Source organism: Podarcis gaigeae, assembly GCF_964106915.1.
Source record: "Podarcis gaigeae genome assembly, chromosome: 7".
In the NCBI taxonomy this organism is placed as follows: Eukaryota; Metazoa; Chordata; class Lepidosauria; order Squamata; family Lacertidae; genus Podarcis; species Podarcis gaigeae.
Window position 1 is genome coordinate 8,778,104 of NC_139683.1, and position 27,225 is coordinate 8,805,328.

Sequence of the window (27,225 nt, forward strand, 5' to 3'; positions counted from 1 at the left end):
TCCTCATGTATGATTTAAGGCTTCTTCAGTATGAGTTAAGCATCTCCCCCCTCTCTCCTCCCTGGTTTCCAATCAGACTTGAAAAGCTTCTTTCAAATTCCCAAGCTGCAATTGCAGCCATTGAGCTGCAGTCTGTCCCAGAGCTGTATGTGCTTCAGACCACCCAGAATATTGTTCACACAATGTTCACAAACAGCTACTAAGACCTGGAAGAGTGGTAGCTAGTGAGAGTTAGATCTGCTGCTTTGTTGAAATCTACCAATGTTCACAGAATAGCCTGAATATGGGGAGGGGGGTGGAAATAATATAAATAAAGGCTCTGTCATCAAATCAGGAGGGAAACTGCTATTATAAGTATGTCAACTGGGCTAAGACAAGTGAAGGATAACAAGAAGGGCTCTCTTGAATTATTATTATTGTTATTATTTTAAAAAGAATTTAATAAATAAACTGCATTGGTTGCTTCCAAAGTTTCTACTTTTCTGTCGGTTTCTTAAGTTTGGTCTTCCTAAGCTTCTGGAGTGCTATGATTTTTCTAATATCCACAAAGGTCCTATTCTTGGTTTCTGGGAAATTCTTGAAGATATAAATAAACAGGCCTCCACAGAAAGGCAAGAACATAAGGAAGCTGTAGGTCCCGATTTTTGTCTAGAGATGAAAAGGACAGACTTGAGCATAATAGAGAATTGTATTCACCCATATTTTGCACATATATCATTCTGGGATCCTCCCCACCCCCACCATCCAGAGCTCAAAGTGCTTCTAGACTCATGGTTCCAAACGTGGAATTTTATTTTTAAGGGGGGCAATTCAAGAATGAGTTATTAACAGTGCATAGTTATTAACTATTTTAACTCGTGAATAGGATTCACTTTTTGAATAATAAGAATTATATATCACAGGGGCAGGGGAGCATCAGGATTTTAGAGATACTTGGGTGGGGCATGGTAAAAATAAAAAGGTTGGGAACCACATGTTCTAGACCATGTTCCTTCTGATTCTCTATCCTCAGTCTGAGTTTCTGGCATAGGATAAGCTGGAGGATATTGCAGTGAGAACCACGAGCCTCTGCCCATGCCACCGTCCAAAATGCTGCTCCTGTTTTGCTTGGAAGAGCTATCAGAGACACTGTTAAATGTGATCATCTCACCTATACCTGAGATTGAGCACCTCCTCGGGGATGTTCTTCTCCACTACTTTTAGCCATCCCCAAAGCGTGTTCTCCTTCATGGAGAGCACATGTTGCGGTGGGGTCTGCTGAGCCACCCCTCTGTTACCAGGCAGGGTCTCTAAAGATGGCCTGGGGCAGTGATTGGTTCACTGGGTTGCTGGGGTAAAAGTTATGTTGCAATTTTGGTGGGAGGGGTAAAATATTTAAATACTCTGCACGCAGCCTGGAGCTTTCTCTTTGCTGTGTGCAACGGATCACCCGCCAACCCACCCTTGAGTAAAGGGTTGTTGCATTGACCTTGCTATGCCTGGCATGGGGTCGTCTGCCGTTGGGGCAGGGGCTTGGTAGGAATTTTGTCCATCTGGCTGATTGGCTGGGCCATTTGGTTTTTGCCTACTGTGTAGCAAATCGTCACAACTTGTAAGCTTGCAGTTAGGCATTGGTTATAAATTGGTGGAGGAGGGGTTAGGATAGGCTGGGCCTGCCCCTCCATGGTTGCTGCGGAAAGGGAATTCCGTTAAAAGAATCCTGGGGCTTGCCATCTTTTCGTCCAATCCCTGGAATGGGACTAGGGCCGGCAAGCCTTCGGGGAGCATGCGGATGAGAATTGAGGGTCTGTGACTCAGCTCCATTTCTCCCCGACTTGCTTTCCCCCACACTGTCTTTCGGTGGTGCCCAGAAGTAAGTTCTGTCCCCAGGCAGGGGGACAGATAGTCTTAACCAATGCCTAAACAACCACTTATGGTTTTGTATTTAAATAAAGTTGTGGCCAAAATTATGCCAAAAACCTTAAACAAAAATTAAGTGTGTGTTGTGAGTTATTTGGGGGGTGGCTTGGGGACCTCAACACGCAAACCATTTAGCTTTGACCAGAGGAGTTTTCAGTGGTGAACTGCTGGCTACTTCTTCATGCTCGACAAAAAGAGCCCTTCTACAGGTAAGATGGGTCGCAGCAGCAGGGGTCAGCTTGCTTGTCTCACTACTGCTAGAGCTGGACTGCTCAGAGAGTGGGGAAGCCAAGTGATGTCTGTACACTGCTACTTCCTCCAACGGCAGCTGTTCTAACAGATTGAGGTTGAATCCTGACAAGACAGAAGTACTGTTTTGGGGGGACAAGAGGCGGGCAGGTGTGGATAACTCCTTGGTCCTGAATGGGTTAACTGTGCCCCTGAAGGACCAGATGAGCAGCTTGGGAGTCATTTTGGACTCGCAGCTGTCCATGGAGGCGCAGGTCAATTCTGTGTCCAGGGCAGCTGTTTACCAGCTCCATCTGGTACCCAGGCTGAGCCCCTATCTGCCCGCAGACTGTCTCACCAGAGTGGTGCATGCTCTGGTTATCTCCCACTTGGACTACTGCAATGCGCTTAGGTGGGGCTACCTTTGAAGGTGACCCGGAAACTACCTGTAATCCAGAATGCGGCAGCTATACTGGTGACTGGGTGTGGCCACCAAGACCACATAACACCGGTCTTGAAAGACCTACATTGGCTCCCAGTACGTTTCTGAGCACAATTCAAAGTTTGGTGCTGACATTTAAAGCCCTAAATGGTCTCAGTCCAGTATTCCTGAAGGAGTGTCTCCACCTCCATCATTCTGCCTGGACACTGAGGTCCGGCACTGAGGTCCTTCTGGCGGTTCCCTCACTGCGAGAGGTGAAGTTACAGGGAACCAGGCAGAGAGCCTTCTTGGTAGTGGCACCCGCCCTGTGGAACACCCTCCCACTAGATGTCAAAGGAAAAAACAACCACCAGACTTTTAGGAGACATCTAAAGGCAGCCCTGTTTAGGGAAGCTTTTAATATCTGAAGGATATTAAATATTTGTTGGAAGCCACCCAGAGTGGCTGTGGAAACCCAGCCAGATAGGTGGGGTATAAATTTACTACTACTACTACTACTACTATTGTTATTATTTTGAGCTTAGGGTACATGAGCACAAGGTTTGATGCTATAAGAAGTGAGTATCCTTAAACCCATTCATCCACTGGAAGTAGAAGATTGAGATGTGTGCAGTAACCTAGAAGCTTTCTTATGCAGAGTAATAAACTCAAAGGCTTCACACATTCTATCAATCACAGCAGCTGGTGGCATAGTGTGGGGGGCATGGGGTTATGGGCCTGGGCATAAATTTATGAGGGAGAGCAAGCAGGCACTGCCACAACAGGCTCCCTCATCGAGGCTGCAGCTGCGGGGGGGGGGGGCAAGCCGCACTCAGGCTGGGGTTTCTGGGGGGACAGCAGCAGCGCCTCCTTCTCCTCATGGCTGTTGAAGGGATGTCTCCACATGCCCCACCCCTAGGCTGACCAAGAAGGAGGAAGGAAGTGCGGTTTTGGTGCACCCACCAAGGAGTGAAGGATTAACACCTGAAACTGCTTTGTACAGAGTCAGACAAATCCACCCATCTGAGGTTATGGCTTCATATCTTGGGTTTTACCTGAGGGCTGGGTGGGTGGATAATGGTGAGGTACAGAGATGGATGAAACTCATTGATGCAAACTTTGCAGCTTGCATAAAGCTGACTATCAATATCACTCACCACAATCTGAAGGAACACCATCATCATAAGAAAGTGTGTGAACCACTGCACAAATCCCGCAATCACAAAGGCTGAGGCCCGTGACGACTGAAGGAACATTGACACCACAATTACATTTGGAAGTGGACCTTGGTGGAAAGAAAGGGTTCGTGACATGGATCACCGTTTCACCATAGAACTCAAATATTCCTCTATCCAATTAATTTCTTGCAGATCATTTAAGGAGATCAGAACATAATGTGAGCAATTACCTGGCCCAACGGAGTGTGCTATGACAAATACTTGGACTAAAAGTATGTTGACATATGCCATCTCGTTGATGGTGACCTGTTAGTGAAAGCAGGTTGCATTTCAGTTATGTACATGTGATATTGACAGGTGCCCCTTATCTAGTGCCGGGGTTGTCAATATTGCTAGACTACAGTTCACATCATCCCTCACCACTTTCCATGTTAGTTGGGCCTGATGGGAGTTGGACTCTAACATCAATGGGACGGCAACCATTCTGGCTAGAATTGCTGGCCAGTTGAAAACAGCAGGTGAGACAGAACACCAAGATCTCCATCTCTCTGAGTTCTCTTGCAACATCCATATGACTTTCACAGATGGAAGACTATGTCCATTCTCAGCCATTCCCTTCAAGCCTTTGCACAAAATCCAAATGAGTTGTATAAACTGAAGTAACTTTTCTCTCAAGTCTCCTTCTACAGATGTACCCATCAGCATATACAGCCAACTTCCACATTAACTTTGTTGCTATTACATAGCATGGAGTATAGGGGGAGGGAGAATGGGGCTAAATGACAGCCCATTTGGTGATTCTCAACTCTCAGTTACAAACCTGCATTTCCAGGGCCATGGTTAACAGAACACAGACGATACTGCACATCAAAAAGCCAGTCAGAAGCAGATACCTATGTCCCTTAGAATCTGCGAGATACATCTAGAGAATATCAAGAGGAGGAAAGGAGATCCAGGAAAATACAATGCAACATAAGTTAGCTTATATTGGTTCCTGTAAAACTGGTGGAAAGCATTATTAAACCTAATATAAGGAAGCAAGTCCTGACTTACCTTTTAAGAGTTCATTGATAGTGTCAGTGTAAGCAAGCTAACGCAGTATAACCAAATTATGCATTTGGGGGATATTTTTCAACATCACACCCTGTGAGAACAGGATTCTGGACTAGATGTGCCTTTGGCTCATCTAGAGTCTCCAACAAGACTCTTTCAATGTTCATATGAAGTGTGAGAGAGACCATTATGAGAGCAAATGAGGTGTGTAGTAAGTAGTGTTAGACGCAATTCTTTGGAGTATAAAATGAGAATGCCCCATGCTCCTTGGAAGAAGGGTGGGATAAAAGTGCTAATAAAATTTTAAAAGCCAGTGGTGTTATGTGGTGTGGGTTGGACCATGGTAGAAACTGACCACAAAACCAGGACCGAGGGGCAAAACTATAGTAGAGAAAAGGAACAGAGGAAAACCCCAAGTACATAAAAGGACCAATTGTAATTTATGCCTACATTTCTCAGGACAATCCTCCCTTGGGAAATGTTTTTATGAGCAATTCTCATAAAGTGCACAAGTGAAATCACTGTAGAATTGAACTGAATTGAATTTACATTATTTTCTATAACATATAAGCTTCTTAATCAAAAATAAAATGACTAAATGGTGTGCATTAAAAATACAGTGGACGCTCGGATTGCAAACGTGATCCGTGCGTGATGCACGTTCACAGCACGCAGTGTCCGCAACCCACAGAGGCACATCTGCGCATGCGCGGGTTGCAATTCGGCGCTTTTGCACGTGCACGGCTCCTGAAACCCGTTCCGATACTTCCGAGTTTTGGCGGCCCGCAACCCGGAAAAATGCAACGTGAAGTGTCTGTAACCCAAGGTATAAAATATTGATCAATAGAGCACAGATAAAGTCAGGAAAATTTTCAAAGCAAGTAGACTTTCTGAAATAATAATAAAAAGTTTTCTGTAGCCATCTAACACAGGATAGCTGTATTTTCTGCTAAAGTAATGCTGTATAATGTTGTTTATAGTTTGTAGTGGTAGTAAATGATTTCAAACTGTGCTACTGCCATGTGTGATGTTGACTGATGATACCAGCATTCTGCTAAAAATATGTGTCCCTAAAGGAATGATAGTTCTTGGTCATATCTGAATGAAGATACCCTTCACTATGGAGGAATCCACATATAAGCAACAGCTATTGAAGCATGGTGTGCCTTTGAGTTTGCACATTTAGCCAACATGGTACTCTCTAAATCTTCAGGACTCCCATCAGCTCCAGCCAGCAGGATGAGGAAAAGGTGTAGAGAAAGTTCAGTAAGTCAGTAATAAATAAATTAAGTAATAAGGTTCAGTTGTTCAAAAAGTCGCAGTATCTGAAGAACAACAGATTGGTTTCCCCTGTTGTATAGAATTGCAGCTTATAGGGTATTTCTTTACCACAGACAATTTAAATTTAATTGGGCTTTCTTAAGGGAATTTTGAGAACTTTGGTACTTCTGCAGTAGGGGCTTCTCCCTACAGTTAGTCTAGATTTGAAATTCAATTGTCTGGATACTTTTTATCTTATAATTATTTTTGATGCAAAAACAAACAAACAAACAAACAAATGTTCAATCTGATTTTTTTACCCCTTTAGATGCCTTCCAATACAAACTAGAATACAGGTACTGTGTGTAAATAACTATGGTTCTCTTACAAAGAATGGTCAGAGAACTCTCATAATGCTATCATTAAAAAAATGTTTATTTTTCATGGGGCTGTGTTGTGGGGGTGGGGAGACTGTGACACTTAAATTTCTTTCCTTTGAAGAACAGTGAGTTTCAAGATTCAGAAGGAAAGAGACAAAGAAGTGGAAAAGGCTTACCGCGATCAAGAGTGAAATTAAGCCAATAATAATTGTGACCATACGAAGCCACCGCAACATCTTCTCATCTGCCCCTGCAGCCATGCAGATTATATCTACATAATAGTGCACCTGAAATCAGAAAAGAATAATCAATATTCTAATCTTGGTCCAGCCCACACCTGGGCTGGATCCAGACACATCAAAGAAGCGTTTCAGGAAAACGCGTGGTGAACATTATATGAGAAATCACGTTGGCAAAAACGGAACTCCACAGTGCCATCTGGTCTCACCGTGTTATAATGCATATGCAATGCATACAAAATGATATTTCTTTACCAATCTAGCTGAGTTTCTGGAGTAATTTGTCTGGGAATCACAATTTACCGTATTTTTCACTCTATAAGACACACCAGACCACAAGACGCACCTAGTTTTTGGAGGAGGAAAACAAGAAAAAAAATATTCTGAATCTCAGAAGCCAGAACAGCAATAGGGATCGCTGCGCAGTGAAAGCAGAAATCCCTCTTGCTGTTCTGGCTTCTGGGATAGCTGTGCAGCCTGCATTCGCTCCATAAGACGCACACACACATTTCCCCTTACTTTTTAGGAGGGAAAAAGTGAGTCTTATAGAGCAAAAAATACGGTAATAAGGATATTACAAGCTGGAACATGTGCAGAGGAGGGCGACCAAGATGACCAAGGGTCTGGAAACCAAGCCTTATTGTGAATGGTTGAAGGGGTTGGATATGTTTAGCCAGAATAAGATTAGACTGAGAGAAGATATGATAGCTATCTTCAAATATCTCAAGGGCTGTCACGTGGAACAAGCTTCTTTTCTCCTTCTCTGGGGGGGTAGGACTCGAACCAATGGCTTCTAGTTACAAGAAAGGAGATTCCGACCACTGTAGATATCAGGAAGAACTTTCTGACAACAACAACAATAATTTATTATTTATATCCTGCTCATCCGGCTGGGTTTCCCCAGCCACTCTGGGCAGCTCCCTACAGATTAAAAACAGAATAAAACATCAAACGTCCTCCTAAACAGGAGTGCCATCAGATGTCTTCTAAAAGTCAGATAGTTGTTTATTTCCTTGACATCTAATGGGAGAGCGTTCTACAGGGCGGGCACCAGTAACTGAGTAAGAGCTGTTTGACAATGTAATGTAATGTAATAAATCCTTGGAGGTTTTTAAGCAGAGGTTGGATGGCCAGCCCTATAAAAGAGGCTCCTTATGAGACCGGAGGAACATCGCCTGACTGTGAGGTGTGGAGGCCGCTCCCTGCAAGGCCCTTTCCACCTGGCCTAGGGGGCAAGGCCCACACTCACCCAGCCCTATAAAAGAGGCTCCTCATGAGGCCTGAAGAACATCGCCCAGCTATTGTTTTATTGATTTAATATGCTGTACACCGCTTTGAGGTTTTTATTAAAAATATAAAGTGGTATAGAAATTTAATAAATAAGTAAATAGAATTTGCATGATGCCCAATTATAGAAAATTGTCATATACAGCTCTCGGTCTATTTAGCACACAGCTGGACCATAAAGAAGGCTGATCGCCAAAGAATAGATGCTTTTGAATTATGGTGCTAGAGGAGACTCTTGAGAGTCCCATGGACTGCAAGAAGATCAAGCACATCAATTCTTAAGGAAATCAGCCCTGATTGCTCACAGATCCTGAAGCTGAGGCTCCTTTGGCGACCTCATGAGAAGAAAAGACTCCCTGAAAAAGACCCTGATGTTCGGAAAGATTGAGGGCACAGGGAGAAGGGGACAACAGAGGATGAGATGGTTGGACAGTGTTCTCAAAGCTACCAACATGAGTTTGGGAGGCAGTGGAAGACAGGAGTGCCTGGCGTGCTCTGGTCCATGGGATCACGAAGAGTCGGACACGACTAAACGACTAAACAACAACAGCAACTGCTTACACTGAATGGTAGATACCTTTAAGGGTTTAACCGTTTCTCAGCCCCAATTGTAAATGGTACTGAGACCTTTGGGTAAACCTAGGTCTTTGCTGGAGGGGAAGTTGTAGCCTCTGCCTGCCCTTCGTTGGTTAAAGGCATCCTGTTAAAGGGATCCAAGGGGAGTGTTTACTGTTTGAAGCCCAGACAGGGAATAGGGTCATACCACTCCTCAAATGGGGAACCCTTGGGGGGGTACCCCCATTTGATGTAGGTCATAGGTGGTTTCTCCTTAGGTGCACTCCCAGCAGGCAGGCTGGCGTGATATAATCTGATACAGTTTGGCTTTACTCAATGCCTATGCCAAACCACTCACATATGTAACTGATAAAAGTTGTGGCCTATTTGATCCCATAAAACCATAAGCTTTTGTCTTGTCTGATTAAGGTCATGGGGTCTTGGCACACAAATAATGTAGTGCATTCAACATTTCAGAAGAAGGTAAAGGTAAAGGACCTCTAACAGTTAAGTCCAGTCGCAGACAACTCTGGGGTTCCGGCGCTCTTCTCACTTTACAGGGGAGCCAGTGTTTGTCCGCAAACAGTTTTTCTGGGTCATGTGGTCAGCATCACTAAGCCGCTACTGGCGCAGTGGAAACACCAACGTCAGAGCAGCGCACGGAAATGCCGTTCACCTTCCCGCCGGAGCGGTACCTATTAATCTACTTGCACTTTGGGGCATGCTCTGGAACTGCTAAGTTTACAGGAGCTGGGACCGAGCAATGGGAGCTCACCCCGTTGTGTGGATTCGAACCGCCAACCTTCTGATTGGCAAGTCCAAGCCCAGTATCAATCTTTTCCACTGCATGATTCAAATTAAGCCCAACTGATCTTAGTGTTCTGTAGCTGTCAGACAATGCCATATTTCCCGTAGTGTCTGACTATAACTTGTGCATGGATGGAGAACTTGTGGTTCTCCAGGTGCTATTGGACAGCAGCTCCTAGCTATGACTGATGGGCACTGAACTCCTAACAAAACCCATAGAGTAGTTCCCTGAGTAGAAATACTTTGGCTGTGTCTAAAGACAAGCAGTGATAATTGATGCCACAGCCTTTAAACCCAACAAGCCCTCAATTATCTGGCTCCACCTCCAAACTTTTTTTTAAGGGGGGCAATGCTTTGCTTACCGCACCAATGCCATCAAGCTGTGCACCACCTGTCAAGACAACTATGGTGATGACCTGCGTTCTCAGGTTTGGGAATGATAGCAGTTTAGCAGCAGTCATGTTCTTTTCTGCTTTCTCAAAGAGGTCCTCCTGACGGAGTTCGTCTATTTCATTCTCCACATCATCCTTGCCTCTCAGCACCTTCAGTTCTGCATGGGAAAAGAGGCAGAAAGTATTTGAATTCAGTAGAATAAGAGTCTCAGAAGAATGAGGATATTGTTAAGAAGGAAGCGAGAAAGGGGAAGTCCAGAGGGTCAATTCTCTTTAGAATGTGTGGAAGTTATTTAAAATGGTCAGCATAAATGTTCAGCTAGAATATGCAACTCTGATTGGTAATAATATCTAACAGGGCCAAGGGGATACCGCTGTGGTGAATGAACGGAGTTAAGGAAGCTATTCAAAGCAAAATAAAAGGGACCTTTTTCAGAAAATGGAAGCCACATACAAATGAAACTAAAACTTGGAGAGTGGGGGAACCCAATAGGCAGTAGTGGGTAGGAGTCAGCAATCATTGTGCATGTTCGGCTGCATTCAGACAGTACTTTATTCCACTTCCTGGCATTTATTTACCTGATAATTTCCACAATTTATGTTACCCTTCCCATAACTTAAAGGTCTCTTCTGGATATCTAGCAGAAGGTTAGCATTCATTTCCATGTCAATTGCTTCCTGGAAAAAAAATCTGCTTGCAACTCCATTAGCTTTAAAAAAATGCAGGAGGTTTGCACTATAATTCTTGCACCGTGAAAAAAATTGGGGTACTATTCTGTCATTGCAGGTGGTTGGACTAGATGATTCTCATGCTCACTTCCAATTTTACAATTCTATGAAACTGCATTACAGGAAAATTGCCTATAAAGTTATCTACCACTTCCACTGGAGGACAGTGTATGAGTTCCTCAGAAAATATCACATGAAACTGTTTTACGCTGGCATCTTTGCATGTTTTCAGGCTAATTGTTCAGTATATACCAAGCCTGCCCATCATGCAGACACCATTTCCTTGTCCAGACTTTTTTTGCAGTGGGGCTGGGGGGGGGCAGTGACATTGCTGATTGAAGCAGTATTTTACTCAGTTCCTACTTAAATATTTTTATTGGTGTTTTAGATACATTTTATGAATTAGTTGTCTCATTGCAGCTTTATTGTATATTTTCCAAACTTCAACCACCTACTGAACGGCAGGACTATAAAAACTAAAACAAAACAACAGCCTCTAGTAGAGGTAATGTATCACCATCATTACTAGGAGCCATTGGAAGCCCAGTGGCCATAAACATGTGTGGTGTAGTGGTTAAGAGCGGTAGTCTCATAATCTGGGGAACCGGGTTCGCGTCTCCGCTCCTCCACATGCAGCTGCTGGGTGACCTTGGGCCAGTCACACTTCTCTGAAGTCTCTCAGCCCCACTCACCTCACAGAGTGTTTGTTGTGGGGGAGGAAGGGAAAGGAGAATGTTAGCCGCTTTGAGACTCCTTAAAGGGAGTGAAAGGCGGGATATCAAATCCAAACTCTTCTTCTTCTTCTTCTATAACCATTTACACTAATATTTCATATGCGTGCACATTGTAATGAAATGGATGTGGTTGGTTCTATATTAATAACACAGGAATACAAGCAATTATTTCAAAATGCTAGAATGGGGAGATTTGATTATACTGGCGAATGGTGGGTGATGTCTCTTCAGCCAGATGGGTTCTCATGGCTATGTATGATGCTCACAACTAGAAATCTCAATAAAGTTCAGAGAATCGTACCTTCCCTTGCACTCTCTGCATTCTTCCTCTGAATGAGCAGATACCTCGGACTTTCAGGAAAGAAGGGTAGTAATATGATCTGAAAAATTGGCATGACCCCGGAAATGCCCATCACAATCACATAACCTGTGCAAGAAGATAGAATGACGACAATGTGGAGAAACTGTGGCCATGCGTCTGATCTCGTATAAGCAAAAGGATTAATTTATCTTAATTACCTCCTCGTATTTTAAAATTGTCTTTAGCAACAATTAGCTGACCCATAAAGAGGCCTAAAGAATAAAATAGCTGGGACATCATGACGATAGCTCCCCTCACGCTTCCAGGGGCGATCTCTCCAAGATACAGAGGAACAACAACGGAGATTAGTCCTATTTAGTTGATAAATAAACAGATAAATCACATTGAGCATGCGACATGTACAAAAATGTATGAACAGTCCTGAGGCTCCAGTAGGATGTGCAAGTAATGTCTCATGTCTCTAAGGTGTTCATTTGTAGAATTCTGCAAAACGTCACCGACCGCTGAGTGGAACTATATGGAGGCATGACATCACACACTATAGATATGGTAACACCACCCAGTTGTAGCTCTGAACCAAACCAGCCCACCACAAGGAAGTACGGACAGGTGTTCTCAGTAGCTGCCTTTCAACTTGGGAATGTTCTTTTGTTGGAACCTGCCCAGAGCCCGTATATCTCTGAGAAATGACATTAAATCATTTAATTCAAACTACAGTAATACTGTTGGTAATACTAGCCAAACTGATGGTTTGTTGTAGTTTAGTCGTTTAGTCGTGTCCGACTCTTCGTGACCCCATGGACCAGAGCACGCCAGGCACTCCTGTCTTCCACTGCCTCCTGCAGTTTGGTCAAACTCATGCTGGTAGCTTCAAGAACACTGTCCAACCATCTCATCCTCTGCCGTCCCCTTCTCCTTGTGCCCTCCATCTTTCCCAACATCAGGGTCCTTTCCAGGGAGTCTTCTCTGCTCATGAGGTGGCCAAAGTATTGGAGTCTCAGCTTCAGGATCTGATGGTAGTGGACTACAATTCATGTAATCTCTAACTATTAGTCATGAAATAGCTATTGGCTGGGACAGATGGAAACTATGGTCAAACAACACCAATGATGGTATGTACTTTGGTACAATAATTAGTATGCTAATTAACCCAAGGCCTTGGGATAAAACATACTTTATATTTAAATAATAATAATTCTGCACAGCGATTCCTCTTTTCGTATTTTACAAAAATCCATTTTCCAACTCACAGTCCTATAAAATTTCAATGCCACCTCTACCAGTTACTCCATCCTTGGTGACCTATCTGAGCCACAACACTGGTTTCCAAAGTGAATTAGGGAGATGTGTGTGGAAATGAGGCACACTGATACTGCTTTACTTGGTTCTTTGGCAGCCCACCCTCCCTCTGTTGTGAAAACAAACTATTGCTTAGTGTCTCTGCTCAGCACAGACTAACAAGATGAATTCTATGCCAAACTACTAAACCTGGGACCTTGACTCACCTGTGCATAACCCAGTGTAGAAACGTACAGCAATTGTGAATTCATAGACATTTACTTTATTACCAACAGCCAATAGGACAGGAGGGATCAGACTCAAAAAGGTAGTTATCTTCACAGCACCTCTCCTGAAAAGACAGTGAAAGGGGTCAGTGAGGTGGGAAGATGTCAATATATGATACCATCAAAGGAGCAAAGGGGGGAGAGGAGCTATAGAAATACAGGAATCTCCTAATCCCTTTATAGATAATTTGTTCTGGGTTTGCTAGTGTTGTTTAGTCGTGTCCCACTCTTTGTGACCCCATGGACCAAAGCATGCCAGGCACTCCTGTCTTCCACTGCCTCCCACAGTTTGGTCAAACTCATGTTGAAAGCTTCGAGAACACTGTCCAAACATCTCGCCCTCTGTCATCCCCTTCTCCTTGTGCCCTCCATCTTTCCCAACATCAGGGTCTTTTCCAAGGAGTCTTCTCTTCTCATGAGGTGGCCAAAGTATTGGAGCCTCAGCTTCAGGATCTATCCTTCTAGTGAGCACTCAGGGCTGATTTCCTTAAGAATGGATAGGTTTCATCTTCTTGCAGTCCATGGGACTCTCAAGAGTCTCCCTCAACATCATAATTCAATAGCATCAATTCTTCGGCGATCAGCCTTCTTTATGGTCCAGCTCTCACTTCCATACATCACTACTGAGAAAACCATAGCTTTAACTAAACGGACATTTGTCGGCAAGGTGATGTCTCTGCTTTTTAAGATGCTGTCTAGGTTTATCATTGCTTTTCTCCCCAAAAGCAGGTGTCTTTTAATTTCGTGACTGCTGTTACCATCTGCAGTGATCATGGACCCCATGAAAGTAAAATCTCTCACTGTCTCCATTTCTTCCCCTTCTATTTGCCAGAAGGTGATGGGACCAAATTATCTTAGTTTTTTTAATGTTGAGCTTCAGACCATATTTTGCGCTCTACTCTTTCAACCTCATTAGGAGGTTCTTTAATTCCTCCTCACTTTCTGCCATCAAAGTTGTGTCATCTGCATATTTGTGGTTGTTGATATTTCTCCCAACAATCTTAATTCCGGCTTGGGATTCATCCAGCCCAGCCTTCCACATGATGAATTCTGCATATAAGTTAAATAAACAGGGAGACAATATACAGCCGTGTCTTACTCCTTTCCCAATTTTAAACCAACCAGTTTTTTCATATCCAGTTCTAACTGTAGCTTCTTGTCCCACACAGAGATTTCTCAGGAGACAGATGAGGTGATCAGGCACTCCCATTTCTTTAAGAACTTGCCATAGTTTGCTGTGGTCGACACAGTCAAAGGCTTTTGCATAGTCAATGAAGTAGAAGTAGATGTTTTTCTGGAACTCTCTAGCTTTCTCCATAATCCAGCACATGTTTGCAGTTTGGTCTCTGGTTCCTCTACCCCTGTGAAATCCAGCTTGCACTTCTGGGAGTTCTCGGTCCACATACTGCTTAAGCCTGCCTTGTAGAATTTTAAGCATAACCTTGCTAGCATGTGAAATGAGCGCAATTGTGTGATTGTGCGGTAGTTGGAGCTTGGGTTTGCTAGAAATGTGCGGAAACAAAGACCTACAGAAGGCCTTGAAACCTCTACTTCCAAGCACTGTGAAATTACTCACACACTTTCTTTATCTTAATAAATTTCAGGAGGCATTGCTCACACATTTCCAACAGAGCTAGCAACCTGCTGCCATGCTATGTAAGATCTCTTAATCGAGGGGTGCTGATGACAGAAGATAGGATCTTCTGGATGTAAACATGTGTTCTACCACTAACTTCTGGCTTTTTCCACATCTGTATATTAGAAAATCTGTTGGTGTGTGTTAGATGATGTCTTAAGAACCAAATTGATCAAAACCGCATTGGTGGGATTATCTTGCAATTGGTAGGCATGTTCTGACTACCTTCAAACAAAGCTTTATCAGCTGACAAAGGTTTTCAGGTATGATTCCATGGACCTAAATGGATCTCACTGTGTCTCTCCCTCCCACACACCCCTTCTTGATGTGTCCTTTGTCCTTTCCTAACATCCCATCCAGCTAAAGTGATGATATTGCATATTTGATTAGCTGTTACTGGGGGCATGCAGATCAGCAGCACCTATCTGTTCCCCTTCCCCACCATCCTAGGGCATGTCATTCACCAGTTACAAATTTATCCCGATACCTGCCAAATCTATTGGCCAGATAACCAACAGGAATGGACCCAAAAATGGCTCCAAGTGGAAATAAAGCAAGGGTGATAGCCACAATGTACATCTGAGAACCTGGATCTTCCATCTCTTCATAGGTTGTTATGTTGAACAAGTCATGCAGGAGCTAAGGGAGAAGCACAATAAATGCTTGAGATTAAGACTGTTCATGTGGCATGAGATCATGTGGCAACAGAACGTGAAAGCCTGGGACCAACTGAGTGATGGCCAAGGATCTGTAGGTAATTCTGGGATGCCCAGAGAAAGCGTGTGCATGTCTCTCCCGCTCACATTGAGAGCTAGGAGGCATAGGGGTCAACTGCTTGGGGCTGAGGTCCCTTTCCCTCCTCCCATAGACTATTTGAGGGGGCCAGCACCCCCTCCCCAAGTTAATAGGCATTGCCATTCAAACAGTGTGTGTGCACTGCATCTTGTGATCAATTATGTGGGGGTGGGAATTACCTGCCACACCATATTGTATGTCATAAAAGTTTTGTCCACACTTTCACCAGTGAAAATAGGCAAATATTTGCCTTTTTAAGTATCTAGACTCAAAGAGCAAGGAGCACTCTACATTTGTTTACTCAGCAGTAACTTGTCATATACTGGCTTCTAAAGCAGGATGCATTAGGAAATTGACTATAACTATCCTCTCTCCTTTCTTCTTGATAAACTTAAGAAGGAAATTGCTATGAGTCTCTCTCTCTCTCTCTCTCTCTCTCTCTCTCTCTCTCTCTCTCTCTTTGTGTGTGTGTGTGTGTGAGAGAGAGAGAGAGAGAGAGAGAAAGGGAGAGAGAGAGAGATTTGCAGCAGTGTCCTACCTAGTTTGGGATCTGGCTACACCAGTGCCAGCCTATGATCCCCATCAATTTATCCCAGAAGTAATGTGATGCTCAACAGAGAAAAGGTCTCCCAGGCCAACAATAACCCCTCCTTTAAGAAGCCATGTGAAACACAGGGCTATCTTACCACAAAAGGGGTGTAGAGTAACCACATATTGTATCCATATTGTACAGTAATTAAGCAGGCAGCCATTGAAATCCAAATAAGCCTCATTGGGACATCCTGCAGGAGGAGGAGGGGGAGGAGGAGGCGGAGGAGGAAGAAGAAGAAGAAGAAGAAGAAGAAGAAGAGGAAGAAGAAGAAGAAGAAGAGGAAGAAGGAGAAGAAGAAGAAGAAGGAGGAGGAGGAGGAGAAGAAGAAGAAGAAGAAGAAGAAGAAGAAGAAGAAGAAGAAGAAGAAGAAGAAGAAGAAGAAGAAGAAGAAGAAGAAGAAGAAGAAGAAACATAATGAGAATGTACAGAGCAGAATACTTACGGTATATTAAATAACTCTTGATTAACTACAGTTATCACTAAAACGTTTTTAGACTGAAAGATAGAGTGAAACATTAAGACATTATTTTATAATGGCAACATTTGCATACTTTGGCTACTCCAGCTGAACATGATCATCATTGCCACACCATCTCCTGCTAGTCGTGATGGTTATTATGTACTATTTTATTTTATTTATTTATTTGTGTTAAGTACATTTATAGGCCACCTTTATCTCCCAAGGATCTTAAAGTGGTGCTGCATGGTTCTCCTCTTCATTAAATCCTCACGACAACCCTGTGAGGTAGGTTGGCCTAAGAGACGGTGGCTGGCCCCAGGTCAAGGCTGAGTGAGGATTTGAACCCTCCTCTCCTAGGGTGCTTCCCCAACACTCTAACCATTACGCCACAATGGCTCTACACTTTTAGAGTCAGAGAATACCAGTTTCTGGAAACCATAGGAGGGGAGAGTGTTGCACTCAGGTCTTGCTTGGGGGCCTCTCATCGGAATCTGGTTAGTTCGGTGAGAATGGGATGCTGGCCCTACTCCTGTCGCTTGATGGCATCTGGCCTGATCTATGCCCAAATGCCAGGTTATCTCCAGGCTGGGGTAACGTAGAGCAGGCTTTTTCCTTCCCCCAGCCTTCTGATTCAGCCAGCAATGATGGAGGAACTAGGCAGCTTCATCTTGCCCTACTGCTACTCTGCTTGGGTTTGGATTGCTCCGGAAGTCTGAATGCCACCTAAAGTACTGCGTGCTATATCGTATAATTGGTTTACCTCCCTGTCTGAACCTTGGGAAACAATTACATAACAACGTGGGTTTTCGGTTTTTATAAACTCAGTGGATTCCACAGATTCTTCAAGCTCACCTCATGACTGGTTGCTGCAATGGGTGCAATGGGTGTACTGAGTTCACTGGGTTCAGTGGGTTCAGTGGGTTCATTGGGTGCACTTGGTTTACTTGGTTTACTGGGTTTACTGGGTGCACTGGGTTTCCTGGGTGAACTGGGTGCAGTGGGTGCAGCGGGTGCTTTGGGTGTTCTGGGTGCTTTGGATGCCTCCTGCGTTTTCTTCATGGTTTCTTTTTGAGAGTCGGGGGAAATGGCTGACCTGTTAGAGAATAAGAGAGTGCTGTTGACAGAACATAAGTACAGAAGAGGATCAGACCAGCAGGTTACAATTAAGTCATGAAAGTGTGATTGGCTGTGTTTTTGTTTTATTTTGTGTCTTGCAACATGTCCCTGCTCTACAGCCTCTGAAGGGCTAGCGGTCACTGAAAGACCTGGCCTCCTCCATGAGCTCCTTAATCCCCACCTCCTCTCTCAAAAGGTCCTCTAATCTAAGGGTCACCACCAATCGTACAGGAAATGTAGGACAATGAAGAAGCCCACATTTTTGGACATGCCTCAAGGGTGGTTATCGGGGTCTCCTACACTGATTTGCCACTACCCCAGTGGCCATCACCACATCTTTTGTTAGTTGAAATATTGTGGGAAGAAATTGCTTTGGTCCTTGAACACTGCTTATTTGAACATTTCAACAAAGCCCGAAGCTGTAGAGAGTTCATGTGCTGCTTTTGCCAGTATTCTTGATTACGTCTGTGGATTGTTTAATTAGCCAAAGGCCTGGGTGAAGAAAGGCCTTTATGCATTCTCCCCTCTACATCATTTTCTTCTTAGCTTGGATGTGTATTCTCAAAGAAGTGAACATCTCACCATATGAGATGATACCCTCCTTAATAGCTGCTGAAGGATCAAGGTCAGATGAATTGTCTCCTACCTCAGTTGACGTGGCAGCCAGACCTGTGTCATTCCTCCAAACCTACTTATAAGTAGCCTCTAAAGGGAGTAATATTGTTTATTTCCCACTCATCACCTGGAAAATCCTTGTGGTGTTGCATAAGACCTATACTGACTGTTCCCCACTTCTGGGCAGGGTGATGGAGGTCAACCAGGCCACTGCTGTTTAGTTGTTTAGGTTGTGTACTCACCTGGACCAGAGTACACAGCCACAGTGAGGTCCTGTTGGGTCTCCAGTGCCGTATCCACCAGTATCACATCAGAAACAGGTGCATCTACGGCAACCTTCTTGGTTGAGGCATAAGCTGCAGCTGAATGAACTGAAACATCAAGTCAAGATTCAACCTGTAGCTGGTGCTCTGCACTCTTAATCCCAGACCTCTTAGCTTGAGGTTTTTCCACTAGCTGTCTTTTTCATTAGTGAGGCTATGCAAAGACTCCGAACATTCTGTGGTCCTTCTTCATCTCTCTCTGTGTGTCAGCTGCTTTTCATGTTTCCCTCATGGCTTCTGGGACTACACTAGTCTTTCCACACTTGTCCCACCAGCACATCCCATTTTTTTCATGCAAGAGCATGGCAGCCATTTTTGGCACTGGGATCTCACCCCCCCCCCAAAAAAAATGGGGCCATGATCTCGTGCAGTGCCCCAAAACACGAGTTTCTGGGTGTCATGTTGTGCTGCAAGAGAACAGCCCTGAAAAAAGCCTGTCTTTGGGGTTCCATGATCTCAAACTAGTCACGTGACTCATGTAGAAGCATGGTCAGGAAAATGCACACCCAAGTTTTGGGACCCAGCATGTTGGAGGGTATGCCATCCTAGAAATTTTAAATATCATAGAAAACCCCAAATTAACAAATGGCAAGTCCAAAATACCAAGCGGAAATGAAAGGGGCGAAAACATAGAAACCATGCTGAATCCATGGCAGACACACTCCTCTGCCTGCTGGGGGGAGGGGGACAAAAACAGGAAACACCAATAAATGCTCCAGAATGCAAAGTGTTAAGAAAGTGGGCAGGGTAGGTTTAAATAGCTTCCACCCAAAGTCCCCCATAAATAATGAAGCTACACTGTCAGGATGCTGCAGCTCCCGGCTGGTAGTCCAGGAAAGTATAAAGACAAGGAAACATTTCTTACCGTCCTTTTTTATTTCAATCTTCACAGAGAGAGGCTATAGAACCCAGCCTCTTGGATAATAGGGTTGTCCTGAATGGATCTCCACCACCCTACCACTTCCTCATTTGTCATTCTCATCATAAAGGTGCTGCTACGTGCCCTCTGTCCTTGAGCTCTTTGCTCCCCTACTTTTAAGACTCGCCAGGTTCTGGGAGATGGAGGGTCTGGGATGCTTTCTAAAGACAATGTGTCAGCTGGGTGGTGTTCCAGCTCTCCTATGATTTCACAGCTTTCCCCCTCATCTGCCTCTGAGCTGCGACCTCCCCCAAACCCCTGTTGTAAATCTATACTGTCTTCCTCTTCTTCCTCCCTGGAAGGGTCAGGATGAGGAGGTGGCCAGGGGAGTTTTGATAGAAATCTTTGAGGGTGAGCAGGCGAAAAGCACTCAAACTTACAGTCGTTTTCTATTACTGGCAAGTTGAAGGATAATTGAGCCACACCCTAAATTCTTTTGAAATAAGCCAAATGGAACTCTTAGCAGTGTTGCAGGAGCCAATTGGGGGAGGATGTTGGAAGGTTCTAGAAGAAACAGTTGACAGTTGAGAACCAAGACGATGCATAATCACTGTGTACAAAGGAGACTGGTTTAGAATCGTACTCTCATAATCATTTAATGTGGATTAATTACTGGTATGAGAAGGCAAGAATAGCATAGTGGCAAAATGACTGTTTCTGTTTCAATGCAAGAGTAAAGGGCAGGCTTTTCAGCAATGACAGCAGGCAGGACTGTCTCAAAATATTTTGCTGCCAAAGGTGAAACAACAATTGCTTCTAACTGCTCTTCAGGGGACGCAGGTGGCGCTGTGGGTTAAAGCCTCAGCGCCTAGGACTTGCCGATCGAAAGGTCGGCGGTTCGAATCCCTGCGGCGGGGTGCGCTCCCGCTGCTCGGTCCCAGCGCCTGCCAACCTAGCAGTTCGAAAGCACCTCCGGGTGCAAGTAGATAAATAGGGACCGCTTACCAGCGGGAAGGTAAACGGCGTTTCTGTGTGCGGCTCTGGCTCGCCAGAGCAGCGATGTCACGCTGGCCACATGACCCGGAAGTGTCTCCGGACAGCGCTGGCCCCTGGCCTCTTAAGTGAGATGGGCGCACAACCCCAGAGTCTGTCAAGACTGGCCCGTACGGGCAGGGGTACCTTTACCTTTACCTTTACCTTGCTCTTCAGAGCTCTGAAGCAGGATGAAAGCTTAGAAATCAGGCTGATTTGCTTCAGAATGCTTACGAAGAGAGCGGCTTCACTTTAGAAGCAGTCTGAATATGTCCAGCCTGAGTTAAGCCAAGATTGGTGAGCCTCTTGGACCTCAACTCCCATCATACATGACCACTGGCCTTACTGTCTTGGGATGATGGACCTTCAGTCTAATAACATCTAGAAGTTCCAGTTACAGATAGGTAGCCGTGTTGGTCTGCCATAGTCAAAACAAAAAATTCTGAAGAAGTGTGTATGCACACGAAAGCTCATACCTAGAACTAACTTAGTTGGTCTTTAAGGTGCTACTGGAAGGAACATCTAGAAGGTCACTTGTTTCCTCATCTCTGATTTAAGGCTTCTTCAGTATGAGTTAAGCATCTCCCTCTCTCTCCTCACAGGTTTCCAATCAGACTTGAAAAGCCTATTTCAAATTCCCAAGCTGCAATTGCAGCCATTGAGCTGCAGTCTGTCCCAGAGCTGTATGTGCTTCAGACCACCCAGAATATTGTTCACACAATGTTCACAAACAGCTACTAAGACCTGGAAGGGTGGTAGCTAGTGAGGTTTAGATCTTCTGCTTTGTTGAAATCTACCTACGTTCACAGAATAGCCTGGATATGGAGAGAGGGGGGAGATAAACATTAAAATAAAGGCAGTGCCTTCACACCAGGAGGGAAACTGCTATTATAAGTATGTCAACTGGGCTAAAACAAGTAAAGGATAACAAGAAGTGCTCTCTTGAATCATTATTAAACACAATTTAATAAATAAACTGCATGGGTTGCGTCCCAAGTTTCTACTTTTCTGTCAGTTTCATAAGGTTGGACTTCCTGAGCCTCTGGATTGCTATGATTCTTCTAATATCCACAAAGGTCCTATTCTTGGTTTCTGGGAAATGCTTGAAGAGGAAAAAAAATAGGCCTCCACAGAAAGGCAAGAACATAAGGAAGCTGTAGGTCCCGACTTTTACCTGGAGATGAAAAGGACAGACTTGAGCATAATAGAGAATTGTATTCATCCATATTTCGCACACATATCATTCTGGGACCCTCCCCCCACCCAGGAGCTCAAAGTGCTTCTAGACTCGTAGTTCCCATCATGGGGCACACACCCGACAGGGAGGCAATTTGAATGGGGGGGCAATTTTAGAATGAATTATTAACAGTGAATAGATATTAACTATTTTAACATGTGAATATGAGTTCACTTTTAGAATAATAAGAGTAATATGTCAAGGGGGGAGCATCAGGATTTTAGAGATGCTTAGGTGGGGCATGGCCAAAAAAAGGTTGGGAACCACGTGTTCTACATGATGCTCTGCTGACACTTCATTGAGGCTGCTTCTGATTCTCTATCCTCAGTCTGAGTTTCTGGCATAGGATAAACTGGAGGATATTGCAGTGAGAACCACGAGCCCCTGCCCATGCCACCGTCCAAAATGCTGCTCCAGTCTTGCTTGGAGGAGCTATCAGAGCCACTTTTAAATGTGATCATCTCACCTATACCTGAGATTGAGTACCTCCTCAAGGAGGGTCTTCTCCACTACATTCAACAAACAGCCATCCCCAAACCCTTTAGCTTTGACCAGAGGAGTTTTCTTTATGCTCTACAAAAAGAGCCCTTCTACAGGTAAGATGGATCATAGCAGCAGTGGTCAGCTTGCTTGCCTCACTACTGATAGAGAGTGGGGAAACCAAGTGATGACTGTATATTGCTACTTCCTCCAACAGCAGCTGTTCTTTTGAGCTTAGGGTACACAAGCACAAGGTTTGATGATATAAGAAGTGTGTATCCTGCAACCCACTCAACCACTCGAAGCAGAGGATTGAGATGTATGCAGTAGGCTGGAAGATTTCTTATGTAGAGCAGTAAACTCAGAGGCTTCACACATGGCATAGTGTGGAGGGCAGGGGGGCATGGTCCTGGGCACAAATTTCTGAAGGAGAGCAACCAGGTGCTGCCACAAAAGGCTCCCACCTCGAGGCTGGAGCTGCGGGGAGGCAAGCCACACCCAGGCTGGGGTTATGGGGCGCGGCGACAACAGCGTCTTCTTCTCCTCACGGCTGGTGAAGGGATACCCCCACATGCCCCACCCCTGGGCTAACCGAGAAGGAGAGGGGAAGGGTGGTTTTAGTGAGCCCACCAAGGAGGGAGGGAGGAAGAGGAAGGGGGGAAAGCAATTATGGAGCCACGTTTGTTGCCCAGAACACCTTTTTCCAAGGACAGGAGGGCAAGGCAACACAGCGGTGCTCTTGGCTTTGCATTTCTCTGCCTTATCTCTACTCCCAAGTTGGGACTACTTTGCAAGGAGAGATTGATTAGATCCCTTGATTAGATACTGGCCAGCAAAGAGACTGACCAATGCCCAGTTCAGGGAGTTGCAACACTTGCCCCGTCCTGGGCACCAGCAACCCACGCTATGCCACTGACAGAAGCTGAAGTGACATACTCCTTATTCCCTTCCATATCTGTAGTGGGCTTGAGCACATAGTCTACAGTAGCTCTGACCCTTTGGCTATAGCAGTTCCTGGTTAAGGCCCAGACCACCTGGCAGCAGACAAAGATGAACACATGAAACTGCTTTGTACAGAGTCAGACAACTTGTCCAACCAGTCCAGTACACTGCCTGGCAGCAGGTCCTTAGACAGAGGTCTTTTCCAGGAGATACTAGAGATCAGGTCTGGGACTTTCTGCATACAAAACTATGGCTCCTTTCCTGAAAGCAAGAGCAATTTGCTCAAGGCTAAGCAGTGGTTTTCATGGCCAACTGGGTATTTGAATATTGTTCAGATTGTTTGAACCTTATTAGAAAATATGCACATCTTCAAGATGCCTTAACGTTCACATTGAACAAAGCACAAGACAAGAATGCTGACAAATCCATCCATCTGAGGTTATGGCTTCATATCTTGGGTTTTATCCGAGGGCTGGCTGGGTGGATAATGGTGAGGAACAGAGATGGATGAAGCTCACTGACGCAAACCTTGCTCCCTGCATCAAGCTGACTATCAATATCACTCACCACAATCTGAAGGAACACCATCATCATAAGAAAGTGTGAGAACCACTGCACAAATCCCGCAATCACAAAGGCTGAGGCCCGTGACGACTGAAGGAACATTGACATCACAATTACATTTGGAATTGGACCTTGGTGGAAAGAAAGGGTTCATGACATGGATCAACGTTTCACCATAGAACTCAAATATTCCTCTATCCAATTAATATCTTGCATATCACTTAAGGAGATGAGTACACAATATGAGCAATTACCTGGCCCAATGGAGTGTGCTATGACAAATACTTGGACTAAAAATAGGCCGACATATGCCATCTCGTCGATGGTGTCCTGTTAGAGAAAGTAGGTTGCATTTCAGTTATGTACATGTGATATTAACAGGTGCCCCTTATCTAGTGCTGGGGTAGTCAATGTTGCTAGACTACAGTTCACATCATCCCTCACCACTTTCCATGTTAGTTAGGCCTGATGGGAGTTGGACTCTAACATCAATGGGACAGCAACCACTCTGGCTAGAATTGCTGGCCAACTGAAAACAGCAGGTGAGACAGAACACCAAGATCTCCGTCTCTCTGAGTTCTCTTGCAACATCCATAGGACTTTCACAGATGGGAGACTATGTCCATTCTCGGCCATTCCCTACAAGCCTTTGCACAAAATCCAAATGAATTGTATAAACCAAAGGAACTTTTCTCTCAAGTCTCCTTCTACAGATGTACCCATCAGCATATACAGCCAACTTCCACATTAACTTTATTGCTATTACATAGCGTGGCAGTTGAAGAAGAGACAAAAATTAAACACTGTTACTAACCTTGAAGTTGATGGAAAGAGCATTCAGAATCCACAGGAGATAAGAAATTGTTTTCAGAGATACTTTAAACAACTCTACACACAAGGGCCACAGAATGAGACTGAAATTGACCATTTTTTGAAAGTTAATGGACTGCAAAAAATCTCTCAAGAAAATAAACTGCTTCTGAATTACAAAATAACAGAACAAGAAATTGAAGGTGCCATTCAGAATATGCAAATGGGCAAGTCTCCAGGGCCTGATGGACTAACCTCCAAATATTACAGAACTTTGAAAGACTATTTAATCCAACCACTAAGGGAGGTCTGCAACGGAATTATGGAGGGGGGGAAAGCGCCAGAGTCGTGGCAAGAAGCATACATCACACTTATACCAAAAGATGAGACTGAGAAGACGCAACTTAAGAACTACCGTCCCATATCCCTTTTAAATGTGGATTACAAAATCTTTGCAGATATTTTGGCCAAGAGATTGAAAAAGGTTTTAGCTGAAACGATACATAAAGACCAGGCTGGCTTTCTCCCTGGTAGACATCTATCTGACAACATGAGGAATATAATTAACATTCTAGAAAAGCTACAAGTGAACATCAATACAGAAGCAGTTTTGATATTTGTAGATGCGGAGAAAGCCTTTGACAATATCTCTTGGAGTTTTATGAAGAAAAATCTTCAGGGGATGGGGGTAGGAGAAAACTCTGAAAATGGTATAGGTGTGATTTATTCTGAACAAAAGGCTAAACTGATAGTTAATAATGTGGTGACAGAATAGTTTAGAATTGAGAAAGGGACACGACAAGGCTGCCCAATTTCCCCATTACTTTTTATTTCAGTCCTGGAAGTCTTGCTTAACATGATAAGAAGGGACCGTTTGATACAGGACATTCAGGTCGGAGTCAAACATTACAAACTTAAAGCTTTTGCAGATGACCTTGTTTTGACATTACAAGAGCCAATAGCTAGCACTAAGAGGGCATTAGAACTAATCCAGGAACTTTGGTCAATTGGCAGGATTTAAGTTAAATAAGACAAAAACTAAGGTTTTGGAATTTTTTTTGACTCCGATTGAAAGAGAAAGGTTTCAGGAGACAGATTTAACATTGGTAAAGAAGGTAAAATACCTGGGGGTAAACATGACCTCTAAGAATGTGAACTTATTTAAAGACAATTATGAAAAATGTTGGTCAGAAGTGAAAAAAGATTTGGAAATTTGGACAAATTTGAAGCTTTCCTTGCTAGGCCGAATTTCTGTTATTAAGATGAATGTATTGCCGAGAATGTTGTTTTTGTTTCAATCGTTACAAATTATTGACAAGATGGATTGTTTCAAGAGGTGGCAAAGAGATATCTCTAGATTTGTCTGGCCAGGCAAAAAGCCCAGAATAAAATTTAAGATACTTACGGATTCTAAAGATAGAGGGGGATTTGCCCTGCCAGACTTGAAACTTTATTATGAATCAGCAGCTTTTTGCTGGTTGAAGGAATGGCTACTTCTTGAAAACACAGACATCTTAGATCTTGAAGGTTATGATAATGCATTTGGATGGCATGCATATTTGTGGTATGGCAAGGTTAAAGTACATAAGGCTTTTAAAAACCATATTGTCAGGAAAGCATTGTTTAATGTATGGTCGAGATATAAAGATCTTTTGGAAAGTAAAACCCCAAGGTGGCTCTCACCTATGGAAGCGAAAGCGTTGAAAAAACTTAATATGGAGACTAAATGGCCAAAGTATTGGGAAATTTTGGAAGAGGAAGGTGACAAATTGAAACTGCAGAGTTACGAGAAACTTAAAGATAAGGTGCGAGACTGGCTACATTATTTTCAAATAAGAGAGGTTTATAACCAAGATAAGAAAGTGGGCTTCCAGGTGGAAAAATCAAAGTTAGAGACAGAATTGTTAGAACCCAATGCTAAGATATTGTCAAGAATGTATAATTTGCTGTTGAAATGGAACACTGAGGAAGAAACGGTAAAATCTGCTATGATAAAATGGGCACAAGATATAGGATATAACATTATGTTTGCAGACTGGGAGAAGTTATGGACCACCGGGATTAAATTCACGGCATGTAATGCCTTAAGAGAGAATATCATGAAAATGATGTATAGGTGGTACATGACCCCAGTCAAGCTTGCAAAAATCTATCATTTGCCCGATAACAAATGTTGGAAATGTAAAGAAACTGAAGGCACATTCTTTCACCTTTGGTGGACGTGCCCAAGGATTAAGGCCTTCTGGGAGATGATATACAATGAACTAAAAAAGGTACTCAGGTACACTTTTCCTAAAAAACCAGAAGCTTTTCTCCTGGGCATAGTCGGCCAATTGGTGTTAAAGAAGGACAGAACTTTTTTTATGTATGCAACAGCAGCAGCAAGAATCCTTATTGCAAAGCATTGGAAGACACAGGATGTACGCACTCTGGAAGATTGGCAGATGCAAGTAATGGAGTACATGGAGATGGCGGAAATGACTGGCAGAATCCGAGACCAGGGAGAAGAGTCGGTGGAAGAAGATTGGAAGAAATTTAAAATGTATTTACAGAAACACTGCAAAAATTTTGAATGCGAATGATGTTGGAATGAAACGAAGTGGTTCTAGCAATATGATTAGAAGTTATAACACGTGAGGATAAATAATTAAGGGTAAAATAAGAGGGTATGAATTTGCTGAATGAATTTGTGAATGGAATACAAAAAAAGGGAGA

At 43.8% G+C, this 27,225-nt stretch overlaps 2 protein-coding genes across 3 annotated transcripts in view; both read right to left on the minus strand.

The window, feature by feature from the left end:
• Positions 1-409: 409 nt before the first annotated feature.
• Positions 410-20,011, minus strand: LOC310849168 (solute carrier family 2, facilitated glucose transporter member 5-like). Of its 2 annotated transcripts, XM_083749223.1 has the most exons (14): positions 19,886-19,996; positions 18,506-18,634; positions 17,385-17,625; positions 16,167-16,262; positions 15,173-15,324; positions 12,990-13,114; positions 11,682-11,834; positions 11,464-11,589; positions 9,670-9,857; positions 6,596-6,706; positions 4,547-4,648; positions 3,957-4,032; positions 3,706-3,833; positions 410-648 (listed from the first exon to the last, which is right to left on the minus strand). In XM_083749223.1, the coding sequence occupies exons 3-14, from the start codon at positions 17,589-17,591 to the stop codon at positions 475-477; spliced, it is 1,638 nt and encodes a 545-aa protein (XP_083605349.1). In that variant the 5' UTR covers positions 17,592-17,625; positions 18,506-18,634; positions 19,886-19,996; the 3' UTR covers positions 410-474. The 2 variants fall into 2 exon arrangements, with proteins under 2 accessions (XP_083605349.1, XP_083605350.1); XM_083749224.1 differs by lacking the exon at positions 18,506-18,634 and having other exon boundaries at positions 19,886-20,011.
• A 1,413-nt stretch (positions 20,012-21,424) lies between these two features.
• LOC310849155 (solute carrier family 2, facilitated glucose transporter member 5-like) overlaps positions 21,425-27,225 on the minus strand; it is a 40,719-nt gene continuing 34,918 nt past the window's right edge. The window contains exons 12-14 of the mRNA XM_083749198.1: positions 23,955-24,030; positions 23,704-23,831; positions 21,425-21,651 (exon numbers count right to left, since the gene is read on the minus strand). Coding sequence (XP_083605324.1) covers positions 21,478-21,651; positions 23,704-23,831; positions 23,955-24,030 — 378 coding nt within the window. The 3' untranslated portion in view covers positions 21,425-21,477. The remainder of the gene's footprint in view (positions 21,652-23,703; positions 23,832-23,954; positions 24,031-27,225) is intronic.